A 14,781-nucleotide genomic window follows, 5' to 3' on the forward strand; every position below is an offset into this window, starting at 1 on the left:
CAGCTTCGGGCTCCTCCACATCCCAGTCCTGATCCTGGCTGCTGTGGGACAGGGAGGGTGGGGTGGGAGAGGTGGGAGGGCAGGGCCCCTGGGGGTGGCTGGTTGGGGGGTGGGATAAGAGGGTGGTGGGAAAGGTGTGGGGCGGTGGGGGTGTTCAGCCCATTTGGGCCTTGTATGCAAATGCAAATAAAGCCTGTTTTGTCACGAAAGGCTCGGCGTCTCTGCCCCTAGTGGCATCTGGGCTTCTCCACGGGAAGGGGCGCCGAAAGCAGGAAGGTCCCGGGCTCCGGGACCCAAGGCGATGATGTCCCCGTTCCCCCTCCACATTCATGTGCATTCTCCAGATGGCTCCCGATTGCCCACCGCCCGCATAAGCCCTCCCCCGCCCCACCTCTGCCCTCCTGGAGGCCGCTTTTGGGAGTCCCCAGGACACAGCGTCATCACAGGACCCCAAACTTCGAAGGATGGCAGCTGCTTTGGCCCTGTGCTCTCTGCAGCACCAGCCCACTTTCTGGACAGAGCCTGCAGACAGCCGTTGTCTAGAGGGGGCCCTCCCTTTCTCGCTGAAGCGGGCTGGGGCGCTGGGGGATGCTCAGGCATCAGGGTCTCCTGGGGGGCTGAGCAGAGAGGAAAGGCATGTCATGAGGGGACAGGCTCCACAACCGACGTGGAAGGCCCATCCTCCGGCCTCGGTGGGCGCATGAAATGTGTGGGCTGGTGGACAGTCCCTCTTCCCTCAGCACAGAGAGGGCATCGGGCTGGGAAGGAGAATCGGGGCACTCAGAAAGGAGATTGGGCGGGGGGGGGGGCACCTCGTCTCTCTGGGGGATTTCTGTGCAGGAGCGTCCCGTCCACTGAGGTAGGAGGCCCCATGTAGCTGTGGCCTGAGAGGCTGGCCTCAGGGCCTTTGCATTTCAACGATGCCCACACTGCTGTCCCATCGCCTCCCCCCAGGGCTGGACCTTCTGTGAATAGGGTAATTTGGTGCTTTTGTTTAGACACATGACTGGTTTCTATATGTTGATTTTGTATTCTGCAAGTTTGCCAAATTGGTTTATGAGTTCTAAGAGTTTTTGCTGTTGACACTTCAGGGTTTTCTACATGTATGATCGTGACATGCATGAGCAGAGATAGTTTTACTTCTTTTCTGATTTGGATGCCTTTTATTTCTTTTTCTCCCCTAATTCCCCTGACTGGGCCTTTCGGTGCTATTGAATAGAAACAGTGAGGGTGGGCACCTTTGCCTTCTGCCTAACGTTAGAAGAAAAGATTTCAGTTTTTCATCAGTGAGTATGCTTGTTGTGGGTTTTTCATATATGCCTTTATTGTGTTGAAGTACATTCCTTCTACACCCAATTTGTTGAGAGTTTGTACCGTGCAAGGGGTGCTGAATTTTCTCAAGTCCCATTTCTGCATCGATAGAGATAGCTTATTTTATTCCTTCCTTTTGTTAATTCAGTGTGTCACATTCATTTGGGTATGTTGAACTGTCCTTATATCCCAGGAACAAATCTTACTTGATCATTGTGTATGATCCTTTTAATGTGGTGTTGAATTTGATTTGCTACAATTTTGTTGAGGATTTTTCCATCTATGCTTATCAGGGATATTGGCCTGTAATTTTACTGTATTGTATTGTATTGTCCTGTCTAGCTTCAGTATCACGTAATGCTGGTCATCTAAATGAGTTTGTAAGTGCTCCCTCCTATCCAATTTTTTGGGACCATTTAAGGACTTTTTACATTTCTCTTTAAGTGTTCGGTGGAGTTCACCAGTGAAGCCATGCCATCTTGAACTTTGCTGTTTGGGGAGGTTTTTAAAAATTGATTCAATCTCATTTGTTGTTGGTGTGTTCAGACTTTCTATTTGAGCTTGATTCAGTTTTTGTGGATTATGTTTCTAAGAATTTATCCGTTTCTTCCAGGTCATCCAATTTGTTGGCACATAGCTGTCCATAATTATCTGCTATGACCCCTTTTATTTCTGAGTCATCATCCGGGGCCGCCTCAGCTCGGCGCCGAGAGCCCGCGAGGTGCTGGAGGCCGGCAGCCGCCCGTGCGTCCCCGCCCACCCCCGGCAGCGAGGACGCGGCGGCCACGTCCCCTCCCGCGCTGGGCGGGGCTAGCCGCCGCGGACCCCCGACCGGCCGCTCGGCCGTTGGCCCCGCCCCGCGCGCTCGTGCGCAGCGCGAGCGGTCCGCCGCAAGGGATCCTGGGAGCCGTTGGAGCCGCTGGTCCGCGCGCCCGGAGCCCGCCCGCTCCCTGGGCGTGTGGCGCGCGTGCGCGCGACGCGCGAGGCGAAGCGGGAATCCGCGGCTGGCAGGACCCGGCTTCAGGGTCCCGGGGCGTCGGAGCCGGGCCTCCTTTCCGCCGCCTGTGGACTGCGCACCCCCAGCCCGCACCCTGCGCTCGGCGGCCGGGCCCACGCACCGCGGGCTGGCTGCCTCGCAGCCGTCCTGTCTCACAGGCCTCACGGGCAGCGCGCTGACTCTCTAGGTTCGCGCCCCGCCCCCGAGTCCAGGGGCGGCCCTCCAGAGCTTCCCGCCAGACCTCAACGATAGTGAAAACATTTGCTCTGCCAGTGATCGCCTTAACAAGATGGAAAGACGAGTTGCAGACTGGGAGCAAATATTTGCAAAACATACGTCTCACAATGGACTAGTGCCTAAAATGTAAAAATAACTCTTCAGAGAACACTCCTGGCTCAGAGCTCTAAACACTCGGGGTTCTTCCGCAGGCCTGCTGCACTTCGTGTCCCCTTCACGGCACCTGCTGAGTGCATGCAGGTTTCCCGGCGAGCACGCCTTCGCGTGGAGGGTGGCGGGCACACCCTCCTCCGTGAGCATGGCGCTCTGACCTGGATCCACACGGGCCAAGGGGCCAACTGAAGTGGCATAGCAGGCAGTGTAGGAGTAGCTTTACTCCCCTCCTCTTCCAGAGGGAATTTTGCAGCACTTGAGCTGGCAATGAAAAAGACAGGCAGCAGAAGCCACTTTGGGACTTGAGTTTGTAATGCATTCCCAGAAGCTCCACACACCCGTCCGGCCTGTTGCAAGGTGGGTACCGGGTGTCAACTCCACAGCTTCACCTACCACACTAAAACCTTGTGTGCACACGTGATCTCCCCATTCTGCTGCTCCTCCCTGACTGGGAGGAAGATCCTCTGTCCGCTAAGGCCTGAGACCCACGTCCGGAGATTTTTGTTTTCTCGAAAGACACCCGCCCCTGGCCTTCCTGCAGGGATGGTCAGAAATCAGAGTGCAGAGGACTGTCATCTCCCCCTTGCGTGGCTGGTGTTTTCAAACACATTTGGGCTAACAATTCTATCTGCTTCTGGAGCCTAGGCTTTTTGATGGAGTCATATAAAAAGAGGTGTGGAATTAGGACGAGATAATTTTTCCACCGTGCGGTTTTCCAGTCGGTGGTCCTGAGAAGAACAAGCAAATCCTACATGAAAGCCGTGAGGGAGAATCTTGTCCACAATTGGTGGAGGAAGCAAGAGGGAAGCCTGCCTCTCGTGAGTGTCTCAGTACCATGCTGTGCTTCATCATCCCTCTGAATATGAAGTTCCTTGGTGAAAATCATCTAAGGTTTCCCATGATAAAAACCCAAGTCCTGGGAGATGTCTGCAAGTTGTTCTTTTCTCAATCCCCAGCAGGAGTTCTGTTAAGTAAAGCTCACTGTGGCTTGCTTGCAAGGCTGTAAATATCTGCAAATATATCAGAACATAAATGAATTTTCACCAGAAGAGAAAACTGAAAGCATTTAAAAAATAAGAAGAGAATGCATTTGCCTTTGGCCACATAGCACATGTCTGAGAAGATCTGCACAATCAGATGACACCGGTTCCCGGTGGACAGCGATCTGGGCTGCTGGGAAAGAGGCGGGAGGAGGACTCGCCACTGTACTTTCCGTGTTTACAGTGGACTGTGGATCATGCGAAGGTCTTACTTGTGTGAGATAGTACATTAAAACCATTAAAAAGGTAAACATACATATTTAGCAGGAGGGTGATGTTCCAAGAAACGCAAAGGAGGAATTTCTGGTCTTGGACGTGGAGTCTGCAGGGCCTTTCTTTGATGGGCTGGGGCTTTCCAGCAACGGGGGCCTGGCTGGGGTCTGCAGGGCCTCCACACACAGCCCTGGGGACGCACGGGCTGCTTCCTGAAGCGCGACGGGCACAGTGCCCCGAACAGGCTCGCGGCTGCACGGACATCCCCATTTCAAACGCAGGGCTGCCCGTGGCCATGAGTACCTGCGTGCTCATCAGAGCACCTGTTCCCATGGGTTCAGAAAGCCTAGCCTCTGTGGAAGTCAGTGACGGGCAGTAGGAAGCAGTGGGGCCCCGGCCGCACACTAGGTCGATGGTCACGGAATGAAAGTAGCAGGAACATCAGCTAGGACCTTGGTGCTGTGAGCCCGAAAAACGATTTGTAAGCGGCCAAGAGAGGCACCCACCGAGGGTGTGGCGCTGTAAGCTGGAAGAGCACCTGTGCTCTTGCCCACCTGCCAGAGTGCCCGTGGAATGTCTCCCCCTCCCTCGTGCCCCCAGCCCGCCTGCCCTCTGCCCCTCCCCCACTGCAGAGTGTCTTGGGCCCCTACATTCTAGGCCTGTTTACATTCAAACTTGCCCTGCCTGAGTGGGATCCTGAGCAGTTGGTGGAGGAGGCTGCTCTCTGGTCCTGGACTCGGTTCCCCAGGTGGAACGGCCAAGCAGCTGCGGTCGGATCTCAGCCTGTGGGGATGACTTCAGGAGGAGGTAAGGCCTGAAGGCTGGGTGGCAGTGTTTCAGGGGCCACCGCCCACCGGTCCCTGGGATTCAAATGTGACTGTTATCCGGGCACAGTGGTTAGACCGTCAAGGGGGGAGAGAGCTCTGGGCCCCAGGGTATCTCACCTGGGAGGTGCGGGGAGGCCTCTGGAAAGCTGAGGTAGCCCTGGGGAGGTGGCTTCTGGAGGTGGGTCAGGTGACACAAGGGAAGCGCCCTGAGCAGGGAGAAGGGACTGCCGCCCACACGCTGCTGCTTTCTAGAAAGGAGACGCGCCGTGGACCCTGCGTTTGGGGAGGCTGTGGTGGTGGCACGGAGGGGGGTGGTCCCGGGAAAGCCCGGCCCTGAGTCACCCTCCTGGGCACAGGGCTGGCCCCACGATGTCATCCCAAGGGATCTGAACTGCACTTTACCAGACCCCACAGTGCGCTAGGAGAGGTAGACAGACTTGGCCTGAGCCAGAAAATTGTCCAGGGGCCCTATCTGTGGCCAAGTCTGCAGGCACGTGTCCTCTCCACGAGCAAGTCCACAGCGTCCCCTGGCTGCCGGAGCCCAGACCTGCCACCCTCCCTCCAGCCAGAGCTCTTCTCCTCTGGGCAGTGGGCTGTTGTTGGGCTCACCGGGGACAGGGCAGCTGGGTGACGCCAGCAGGATAGGGCTTGGGTTCCTGAGTCATCCTGAATCCTTCTCCCTGTGAGGAGACTCAGTTCTGCAGAGCCACTTCCTCCTGTCCAGTGTCTCACAAACTTGAGCTTTGCGTTTCACCTTTGAGATGAGGCGTTTGCTTGTGTGCGAGGCACTAACCCAGGGATGATAGTGGACGTGGAGTATGGTTGCCTGTCCCGTGGGACATCTACACGTGCTGATTCCTTTCCAAAGCGGAGGGATCCTCCCCTGACTGCCCTCTGCTCTCCATTCCCAGCCCTTTCCCAGGCTCTGCAGGCCACACTGGTTGTCGAGTGACAGAATTCAGGGCACACGAGACCTCCTCCACTGACCCTCTCCTGGGAATGGAGCTCCTGAGCGGTGGCAGGGACCCTGGCCCATGTTAAGGGTGTGCTGTGGGTGGTTCTGGATGGGTTATGTCAGTCAGGGTCCCGGGGCCTTTCCCGCGCAGAGGGACATTTCAAGTGCGTTGGTGTGCTGTGTCAGGCAAGAAAGAGAGGGATTTACGTGGGCACGGGCACCGCAAAGCAGAGGGGCGTGGGCCCCGGTGTTTTAGACACTGCCGGGTCTCAAGGCCCCAGGTCCCGGACCATACCCGGGGGATGAGTGCCCTGCGGCTCACGGACTGTGGTCGGGGTCGTCCCCGCAGGCAGGTGTCTGCAAGTCTTGTGTGCAGACAGCCATGAGGCCAGGGCCTGGTGGCACAAACACAGCACCTGCTGGGAGGTCTCTTCTTGGCAGAGTGGGCCGGGGGCCCGGGTGGGGCAGACATTTCCAGGGGAACGGTCTCAGCTGGTCGGGGCCTGACTGTCCCCTGCGGACAGCTGTGCCCTGCCCGGTTCCACCAGCACACCGGCCCCTGAGTCCCGGGCACCCTTCCCAGGACAGATTCTCTCAGCACCTCTCCTGTCTTGACAGCGTTTCCAGTGCCGGGCCCGCAGGGGACCGTCAACCTTGGCACCTTCGTGTCATCTTTCACAGTGATGCCGTCAGCCCCTCCCGTCCTCGGCCCGCCACACTGGGCCCCCTGGCAGCAGCACCCACCGAACATCCTGGGCCCAGTGTTGCCCCCAGGAAGCACCCTGGTGCTGCCGACTCTTCCCAGCACGCCGTTGGTGGCAGCACAGGCCAGCTGTGGCCCAGGCTGGCCCGGGGCCTGCAACGTCACTGTGCACGTCTGGCCGGAACAGAGGCCCGTGCAGGCTCCCCAGCCTCAGACCTTTGTCGTGACTCAGGCCCCTCTCCATGGGAGCACTCCTGGGGCCCTCTGTGGGGGTGCTGTGTGTCCTGTGCCCCAGTTCCTGGCGGCCTCGGGAGTGAAGACCATCCTGCCCGCCCCTCCTGCCTGGAGCACCCAGGCTAGCGATGAAGGCTGGTCCCTGCACCGTCCACCTCGAGCTGCAGTGCCAGCTGCCCAGCTGGCCTCTGGTGGGCTCCCAGCATTGGCCAGTCCTCGTCCACCTGGGGCCGCTAGGAACAGCGGCCCGGCCTGCTCGCAGCCCACCGCCTCGCCCGGGAACGCCTGCCACCGCACCAGCGTGAACGAAAAGTTCCGGCGCTGGCAGCACTGCAAGCCCCTGGCCCGCAGGCACCTGCCCCAGAGTCCCGATGCGGAGGCACTCTCCTGCTTCCTCATGTGAGTGTCGTCCAACGGGGAAGCCACGGTGTCCAGCCTGGATCAAGGGCGGTGTCGCCCTCGCTCTGACCGGGCTGGTTGTCGGGAGGCGGTCACTTCTGGTGGTGACATCCTTTAGGCCGCATCTCGCGGGCGGTCCCTGTGAGCCAGCCGGCCTCTGGCTGCAATGCTCACCACAGGTTCGCTGCGGGCTCACAGTGGGGCCCCTGGCCGGCAGGCCCAGGGTTGGAGGCTGCGGTCTCAGGGTTCTGCCCGTTTTAACACCGGGCTGAGGGGATGATACCTGGGCATCCCCTCAGGGAGGCGGGGGACCCCAGGGCCCAGGAGACAGCTCTCTGCCCAACTGCCCTCCTGGGTGCAGGGTCCAGGCCAGGAGAGGCAGGGGGGACTGGGGCGGGTGGGGCAGCACACTCGGAGCCCAGGGCGGGGAAGCCCCACCATGGCCAGGCTCCTCCTGACTGGCCACTCCACTGCATTCCGAGGCCTGCAGAGCCCGCGCCTTGGGCTGTCCAGGCAGGGTGTCTGATGGCGTGTCCTGTGCTCGCCCATTTGATGCCTGTCGTTGTTAGCCGGAAAATGCCAATTTGAGGAGCAGCCCAGCTCTCCAGGCCACAGTGGGCAGCTGCGGTGTGAGGGCACGGGCGGCCGCAGTCCGTGGCGGAGGCTTGTGGAGTCAGGCGGCACCACAGTGGCCCGGAAGGCTGGCCTCTACCGCCGAGACCCTGCCGGTCTCCTCCTGGGCTTAGTCCTCCGTGCTGGGGATGCGGGCTCCACAGTGTGAGGTGGGGTGGGCAGGTTCCGGGCTGCAGATGGTGACTGACCCCAGTGGGCGAATTACAGCCCAGTGCTTCGGACCCTGGCCCGCCGGAACCCCACCATGACCCGGGAGGAGGTCCTGCAGCGGGGCGTGCAGAAGTGGCATTGTCTAAGCAAGTCAGAGCGCAGCATCTACTATGTGATGGCGGGAAGGTGAGTCAGGGCCCTGGGCCAAGGGCAGGATGAAGACCTGTACCCCTCTGGGATCATGCCACCCCCACTTTGGGAGGCTGGCTACTCGTTTCCCCTGCCCCAGAGCCCCACCTGTCCAGACGCTGACCTTTTCTGTCTAGACATGAAGGTCTCAGGACATTGGGGGGGGGTTCAGACACTGGCCCTGGGGCTGTACATGGGGTCGGGTGTCCCAGGCAGCCTGCCTCCCCACCATGGCCGGGGCCATGACACCCCATGCCCTCTCCGTCTGACCTCTCCATTGACTGCTTCTCTGCCTGGGCCCGGGAGGCCTCCTCCTCAAGGGACCGTGCCTCCCTCGCCCCAGGTTCATGGAGTTCGAGGCCGAGGAGGCGAGGCAATGTCAGAACGCACAGTGGATGAAGGCGGCGCAGGGCGTGCCTCATCCAGCACCCCTCAGGCCTGTTCCTCGGGCGCCCTCAGCCCCAGAGCGGGGCCAGAAGCGAGGTATGCCACCGTGTTCCCCCGGAGCCAAAGGCCAGAGGCAGTGGGAGCCTGGGAAGGCTGCGGTCCCCAACACGGTCCTACTCATCCCGGGCGCATTGGGCAGTGACCTCGATGCCATCAGTAGCGTGGGGTCTCCCTTGGTCCCGACGGGAATGGGCCAGGTTTAGGACATGGCCACCCCCCTCTGCCCTGATCAGAGACCCACAAGGGGTGCTGGAAGGGGCAGGGGGCTGGGAGGAGGGCGGGCCTCCCTCCCCAGCATGAAGCCCTCGGAGGCCCTGTGTCCCCTTCCACACCTTGGTGCCTGCGGACCAGCTGGCCATGACCCCCCACGGGAATGTCCCCGAGCTCCGTCCTCCCTGAGCACGCTCAGTGCTGGGTAGGTGCGGCCAGGCTACCCACACTCCTTCCCTGCACCCTCCTCAGCACGCATCCGCGAGAAGGCCAGCGCCGGGGCCCAGTCCGCCAACGCCCAGCCACCGCGATGCCGGCAGAGCCCGCACACCGAGGCGCCGACGGAGATCCCCCTCGAGGCCGTGGCAGAGGGCCTGGAGATCATGGAGGGGCTGCTGGGGCCCAGCGGCCCAACTCAGGGGCTGCCCGGTGAAGAACGTGGGGAGGATAGCTCCAAGCCGCCACAGGGAGAGGAGGGCGTCTATCCAGACGCGGGTCTCCTGACCTACATCAATGAGCTTTGTGCCCAGGGAGACTTTCTCAACAAGGTAGGCTGGCCCTGGCCAGGGTGCTACAGGATTTCAGGGAGCGGCACTCCCACCACCCATGTCGGGGTGGTGCCCAGGCAGCTGGAATTAAGTTGTTCTTATTCCTCAGCTCTGATGTGTGTGTGTGTGTGTGTGTGTGTGTGTGTGTGTGTGTGTGTGTGCATGCGTGTGCGGGTGCGTGTGTGTGACAGTGGATGTGCATATGTATCTGTGTAAATGTATGTGTGTGTCTGAGTGTTGTACAGGGGTAAACCAGGTGAGCCAGGGTTGTGCGGGGTGTTGGTGTGCATGCTTGTGTGTGCGTGTGTGTGCATAGGTACCTGTGTATGTACTTGTGTGGCTGTGCATATGTTTGCGTGCACGTCTCGTGTGGGGTGTGTGGCATGCACACATGTACGTGTGTATATGCTGTGCGTGTGCATGTGTGCCTGTGGTCGGGGACCGTGACCACGTCTTTCCAACACCTCCTTGTTGTGGAGGCTGGGGCTGGTCTCTGCTTTTCCCTCGCCCTCTGGGTCCTCTGGGTGCCCAGGGGATTCCCTCCAAGGATGCTCACAGCCTCTTCCTTCTGGGCCAGGCGGACGCAGTTCTGCACCCACGCTTCCTGGCGGAGTTGCCCTGCCCGGAAGCCCAGCTGGATCTCTTGGCCCTCGCTGAGGAGCTGGAGCAGGAGGAAGGACTGTCTTTGGCACAGGTGAGCTGGGAAAGGGAAGGAAACAGGTGAGCCTGGAGAGAGGCAGCCCGGGTGTGCCAGGGCAGGGGACCCCAGGACAGGATTCCTTCCTGACCGTTCCCCTGCGTTGCATGGCAGAAGTGGCAGGGAGGGCCTCTCTGAGGGTGGGGGCCGGGCAGGAGTACGGCAGGGAGAGGATGGGGGGAGCCGGGGAGGAGAGAGAGGACGCCGGCCGGGGCACCAAGCTGGGGGGTGAGGTTGGCAGGAGAGCCGCAGCGGCTGTCGTTGGCGTGGCACCGCCTCCGCCTCTCGGGCGGCCTCACGGTGCCCTCCCTCCTCGCAGCTGGAGCAGAAGCGACTCCTGGAACTGAAGCAGGAGGAGGGTGTGCAGGCCCCCGCGAGTCACGGCACACCCCGACTGGACTCAAGGCCTTCTGGGTCTGAGGCCGGCCAGGATCCCCAGAGGCACGGCCATGGCCCCCAGCTAGGGGCCAGCGACCAAGCCTGCCCACCAGAGTCTGGTTGCGGGCAGCGCCAGGCGCACAGCCGAGGAGACGCTGGCGTGTGGAGGCCCGAAGCCTTCGCTGCCTCTCCAGGACGCCAGGAGCCCCCTCCCCTGAAGGCTGGCTGGCGGCCCCATGCCCCCCAGGCTCGGTGCCGCACTTCGCCCAGCCTGGGGCCCAGGCTCGCCACTGCTCCGGGAGAGACCTGTCCTGCTCGGGAGCCCCTGGGGCCCACGGGCAGGCCCAGTGAGGGCGAGGAGGAGCTCCCCAGCCTGGCCTTCCTCCTGGCATCTCAGCACACACTGCCATCCTGGGGACTGCCCCAGAGTCCTACTCCAGGCTCAGACCTCCTCCGCCCTGGAGTACCCCAGGCCCGCTCTCCCCAGAAGCCGGGCCTCAGCCCCGCTGGCCCTCCAGCTGGCAAGGCCAGCAGTCGGGCCCCGTGTGCAGGCCCAGCCCCTGCTGGGAAGACACCCCTGCCAGGGGCCAGCCTCGGGGTCGCTGGGGGACCAGCCTTGGCTCTGGGGCTGGGCTGCCCCTCACAGCCCCGGAAGAGAAGGGGGGACCCTTTCGGCACAGGGAAGGGTAGGAAGCGGCCCTGCAGCCAGTAGGGAGGAGTCGGCCCTCCAGGGCAGCTTCGGGCTCCTCCACATCCCAGTCCTGATCCTGGCTGCTGTGGGACAGGGAGGGTGGGGTGGGAGAGGTGGGAGGGCAGGGCCCCTGGGGGTGGCTGGTTGGGGGGTGGGATAAGAGGGTGGTGGGAAAGGTGTGGGGCGGTGGGGGTGTTCAGCCCATTTGGGCCTTGTATGCAAATGCAAATAAAGCCTGTTTTGTCACGAAAGGCTCGGCGTCTCTGCCCCTAGTGGCATCTGGGCTTCTCCACGGGAAGGGGCGCCGAAAGCAGGAAGGTCCCGGGCTCCGGGACCCAAGGCGATGATGTCCCCGTTCCCCCTCCACATTCATGTGCATTCTCCAGATGGCTCCCGATTGCCCACCGCCCGCATAAGCCCTCCCCCGCCCCACCTCTGCCCTCCTGGAGGCCGCTTTTGGGAGTCCCCAGGACACAGCGTCATCACAGGACCCCAAACTTCGAAGGATGGCAGCTGCTTTGGCCCTGTGCTCTCTGCAGCACCAGCCCACTTTCTGGACAGAGCCTGCAGACAGCCGTTGTCTAGAGGGGGCCCTCCCTTTCTCGCTGAAGCGGGCTGGGGCGCTGGGGGATGCTCAGGCATCAGGGTCTCCTGGGGGGCTGAGCAGAGAGGAAAGGCATGTCATGAGGGGACAGGCTCCACAACCGACGTGGAAGGCCCATCCTCCGGCCTCGGTGGGCGCATGAAATGTGTGGGCTGGTGGACAGTCCCTCTTCCCTCAGCACAGAGAGGGCATCGGGCTGGGAAGGAGAATCGGGGCACTCAGAAAGGAGATTGGGCGGGGGGGGGCACCTCGTCTCTCTGGGGGATTTCTGTGCAGGAGCGTCCCGTCCACTGAGGTAGGAGGCCCCATGTAGCTGTGGCCTGAGAGGCTGGCCTCAGGGCCTTTGCATTTCAACGATGCCCACACTGCTGTCCCATCGCCTCCCCCCAGGGCTGGACCTTCTGTGAATAGGGTAATTTGGTGCTTTTGTTTAGACACATGACTGGTTTCTATATGTTGATTTTGTATTCTGCAAGTTTGCCAAATTGGTTTATGAGTTCTAAGAGTTTTTGCTGTTGACACTTCAGGGTTTTCTACATGTATGATCGTGACATGCATGAGCAGAGATAGTTTTACTTCTTTTCTGATTTGGATGCCTTTTATTTCTTTTTCTCCCCTAATTCCCCTGACTGGGCCTTTCGGTGCTATTGAATAGAAACAGTGAGGGTGGGCACCTTTGCCTTCTGCCTAACGTTAGAAGAAAAGATTTCAGTTTTTCATCAGTGAGTATGCTTGTTGTGGGTTTTTCATATATGCCTTTATTGTGTTGAAGTACATTCCTTCTACACCCAATTTGTTGAGAGTTTGTACCGTGCAAGGGGTGCTGAATTTTCTCAAGTCCCATTTCTGCATCGATAGAGATAGCTTATTTTATTCCTTCCTTTTGTTAATTCAGTGTGTCACATTCATTTGGGTATGTTGAACTGTCCTTATATCCCAGGAACAAATCTTACTTGATCATTGTGTATGATCCTTTTAATGTGGTGTTGAATTTGATTTGCTACAATTTTGTTGAGGATTTTTCCATCTATGCTTATCAGGGATATTGGCCTGTAATTTTACTGTATTGTATTGTATTGTCCTGTCTAGCTTCAGTATCACGTAATGCTGGTCATCTAAATGAGTTTGTAAGTGCTCCCTCCTATCCAATTTTTTGGGACCATTTAAGGACTTTTTACATTTCTCTTTAAGTGTTCGGTGGAGTTCACCAGTGAAGCCATGCCATCTTGAACTTTGCTGTTTGGGGAGGTTTTTAAAAATTGATTCAATCTCATTTGTTGTTGGTGTGTTCAGACTTTCTATTTGAGCTTGATTCAGTTTTGGTGGATTATGTTTCTAAGAATTTATCCGTTTCTTCCAGGTCATCCAATTTGTTGGCACATAGCTGTCCATAATTATCTGCTATGACCCCTTTTATTTCTGAGTCATCATCCGGGGCCGCCTCAGCTCGGCGCCGAGAGCCCGCGAGGTGCTGGAGGCCGGCAGCCGCCCGAGCGTCCCCGCCCACCCCCGGCAGCGAGGACGCGGCGGCCACGTCCCCGCCCGCGCTGGGCGGGGCTAGCCGCCGCGGACCCCCGACCGGCCGCTCGGCCGTTGGCCCCGCCCCGCGCGCTCGTGCGCAGCGCGAGCGGTCCGCCGCAAGGGATCCTGGGAGCCGTTGGAGCCGCTGGTCCGCGCGCCCGGAGCCCGCCCGCTCCCTGGGCGTGTGGCGCGCGTGCGCGCGACGCGCGAGGCGAAGCGGGAATCCGCGGCTGGCAGGACCCGGCTTCAGGGTCCCGGGGCGTCGGAGCCGGGCCTCCTTTCCGCCGCCTGTGGACTGCGCACCCCCAGCCCGCACCCTGCGCTCGGCGGCCGGGCCCACGCACCGCGGGCTGGCTGCCTCGCAGCCGTCCTGTCTCACAGGCCTCACGGGCAGCGCGCTGACTCCCTAGGTTCGCGCCCCGCCCCCGAGTCCAGGGGCGGCCCTCCAGAGCTTCCCGCCAGACCTCAACGATAGTGAAAACATTTGCTCTGCCAGTGATCGCCTTAACAAGATGGAAAGACGAGTTGCAGATTGGGAGCAAATATTTGCAAAACATATGTCTCACAAAGGACTAGTGCCTAAAATGTAAAAATAACTCTTCAGAGAACACTCCTGGCTCAGAGCTCTAGACCCACCCGGGAAACACTCGGGGTTCTTCCGCAGGCCTGCTGCACTACGTGTCCCCTTCACGGCACCTGCTGAGTGCATGCAGGTTTCCCGGCGAGCACGCCTCCGCGTGGAGGGTGGCGGGCACACCCTCCTCCGTGAGCATGGCGCTCTGACCTGGATCCACACGGGCCAAGGGGCCAACTGAAGTGGCATAGCAGGCAGTGTAGGAGTAGCTTTACTCCCCTCCTCTTCCAGAGGGAATTTTGCAGCACTTGAGCTGGCAATGAAAAAGACAGGCAGCAGAAGCCACTTTGGGACTTGAGTTTGTAATGCATTCCCAGAAGCTCCACACACCCGTCCGGCCTGTTGCAAGGTGGGTACCGGGTGTCAACTCCGCAGCTTCACCTACCACACTAAAACCTTGTGTGCACACGTGATCTCCCCATTCTGCTGCTCCTCCCTGACTGGGAGGAAGATCCTCTGTCCGCTAAGGCCTGAGACCCACGTCCGGAGATTTTTGTTTTCTCGAAAGACACCCGCCCCTGGCCTTCCTGCAGGGATGGTCAGAAATCAGAGTGCAGAGGACTGTCATCTCCCCCTTGCGTGGCTGGTGTTTTCAAACACATTTGGGCTAACAATTCTATCTGCTTCTGGAGCCTAGGCTTTTTGATGGAGTCATATAAAAAGAGGTGTGGAATTGGGACGAGATAATTTTTCCACCGTGCGGTTTTCCAGTCGGTGGTCCTGAGAAGAACAAGCAAATCCTACATGAAAGCCGTGAGGGAGAATCTTGTCCACAATTGGTGGAGGAAGCAAGAGGGAAGCCTGCCTCTCGTGAGTGTCTCAGTACCATGCTGTGCTTCATCATCCCTCTGAATATGAAGTTCCTTGGTGAAAATCATCTAAGGTTTCCCATGATAAAAACCCAAGTCCTGGGAGATGTCTGCAAGTTGTTCTTTTCTCAATCCCCAGCAGGAGTTCTGTTAAGTAAAGCTCACTGTGGCTTGCTTGCAAGGCTGTAAATATCTGCAAAT

General features: G+C 59.5%; 1 protein-coding gene across 1 annotated transcript; it reads left to right on the plus strand.

Moving 5' to 3' along the window:
- Nucleotides 1–1,967: 1,967 nt before the first annotated feature.
- On the plus strand, nt 1,968–11,033 carry LOC130683109 (NUT family member 2G-like). Its single transcript, XM_057499382.1, has 9 exons — nt 1,968–2,475; nt 2,737–2,837; nt 6,375–6,608; nt 6,732–7,069; nt 7,910–8,038; nt 8,385–8,524; nt 8,951–9,246; nt 9,824–9,940; nt 10,263–11,033. The coding sequence occupies exons 1-9, from the start codon at nt 1,968–1,970 to the stop codon at nt 11,031–11,033; spliced, it is 2,634 nt and encodes an 877-aa protein (XP_057355365.1).
- The last annotated feature ends 3,748 nt before the right edge of the window (nt 11,034–14,781 follow it).

The sequence above is a fragment of the Manis pentadactyla genome, chromosome 3, assembly GCF_030020395.1.
Source record: "Manis pentadactyla isolate mManPen7 chromosome 3, mManPen7.hap1, whole genome shotgun sequence".
Classification (NCBI taxonomy): domain Eukaryota; kingdom Metazoa; phylum Chordata; class Mammalia; order Pholidota; family Manidae; genus Manis; species Manis pentadactyla.

Coding starts and splice junctions, on each gene's coding strand:
- LOC130683109 (XM_057499382.1), top strand. CDS start 1,968: ATGACCCCTTTTATTTCTGAGTCATCATCCGGGGCCGCCTCAGCTCGG. Junction 2,838..6,374: donor TGGCGGGCACACCCTCCTCC/GTGAGCATGGCG, acceptor CCGGGCCCGCAG/GGGACCGTCAACCTTGGCAC. Junction 9,941..10,262: donor AAGGACTGTCTTTGGCACAG/GTGAGCTGGGAA, acceptor CCCTCCTCGCAG/CTGGAGCAGAAGCGACTCCT.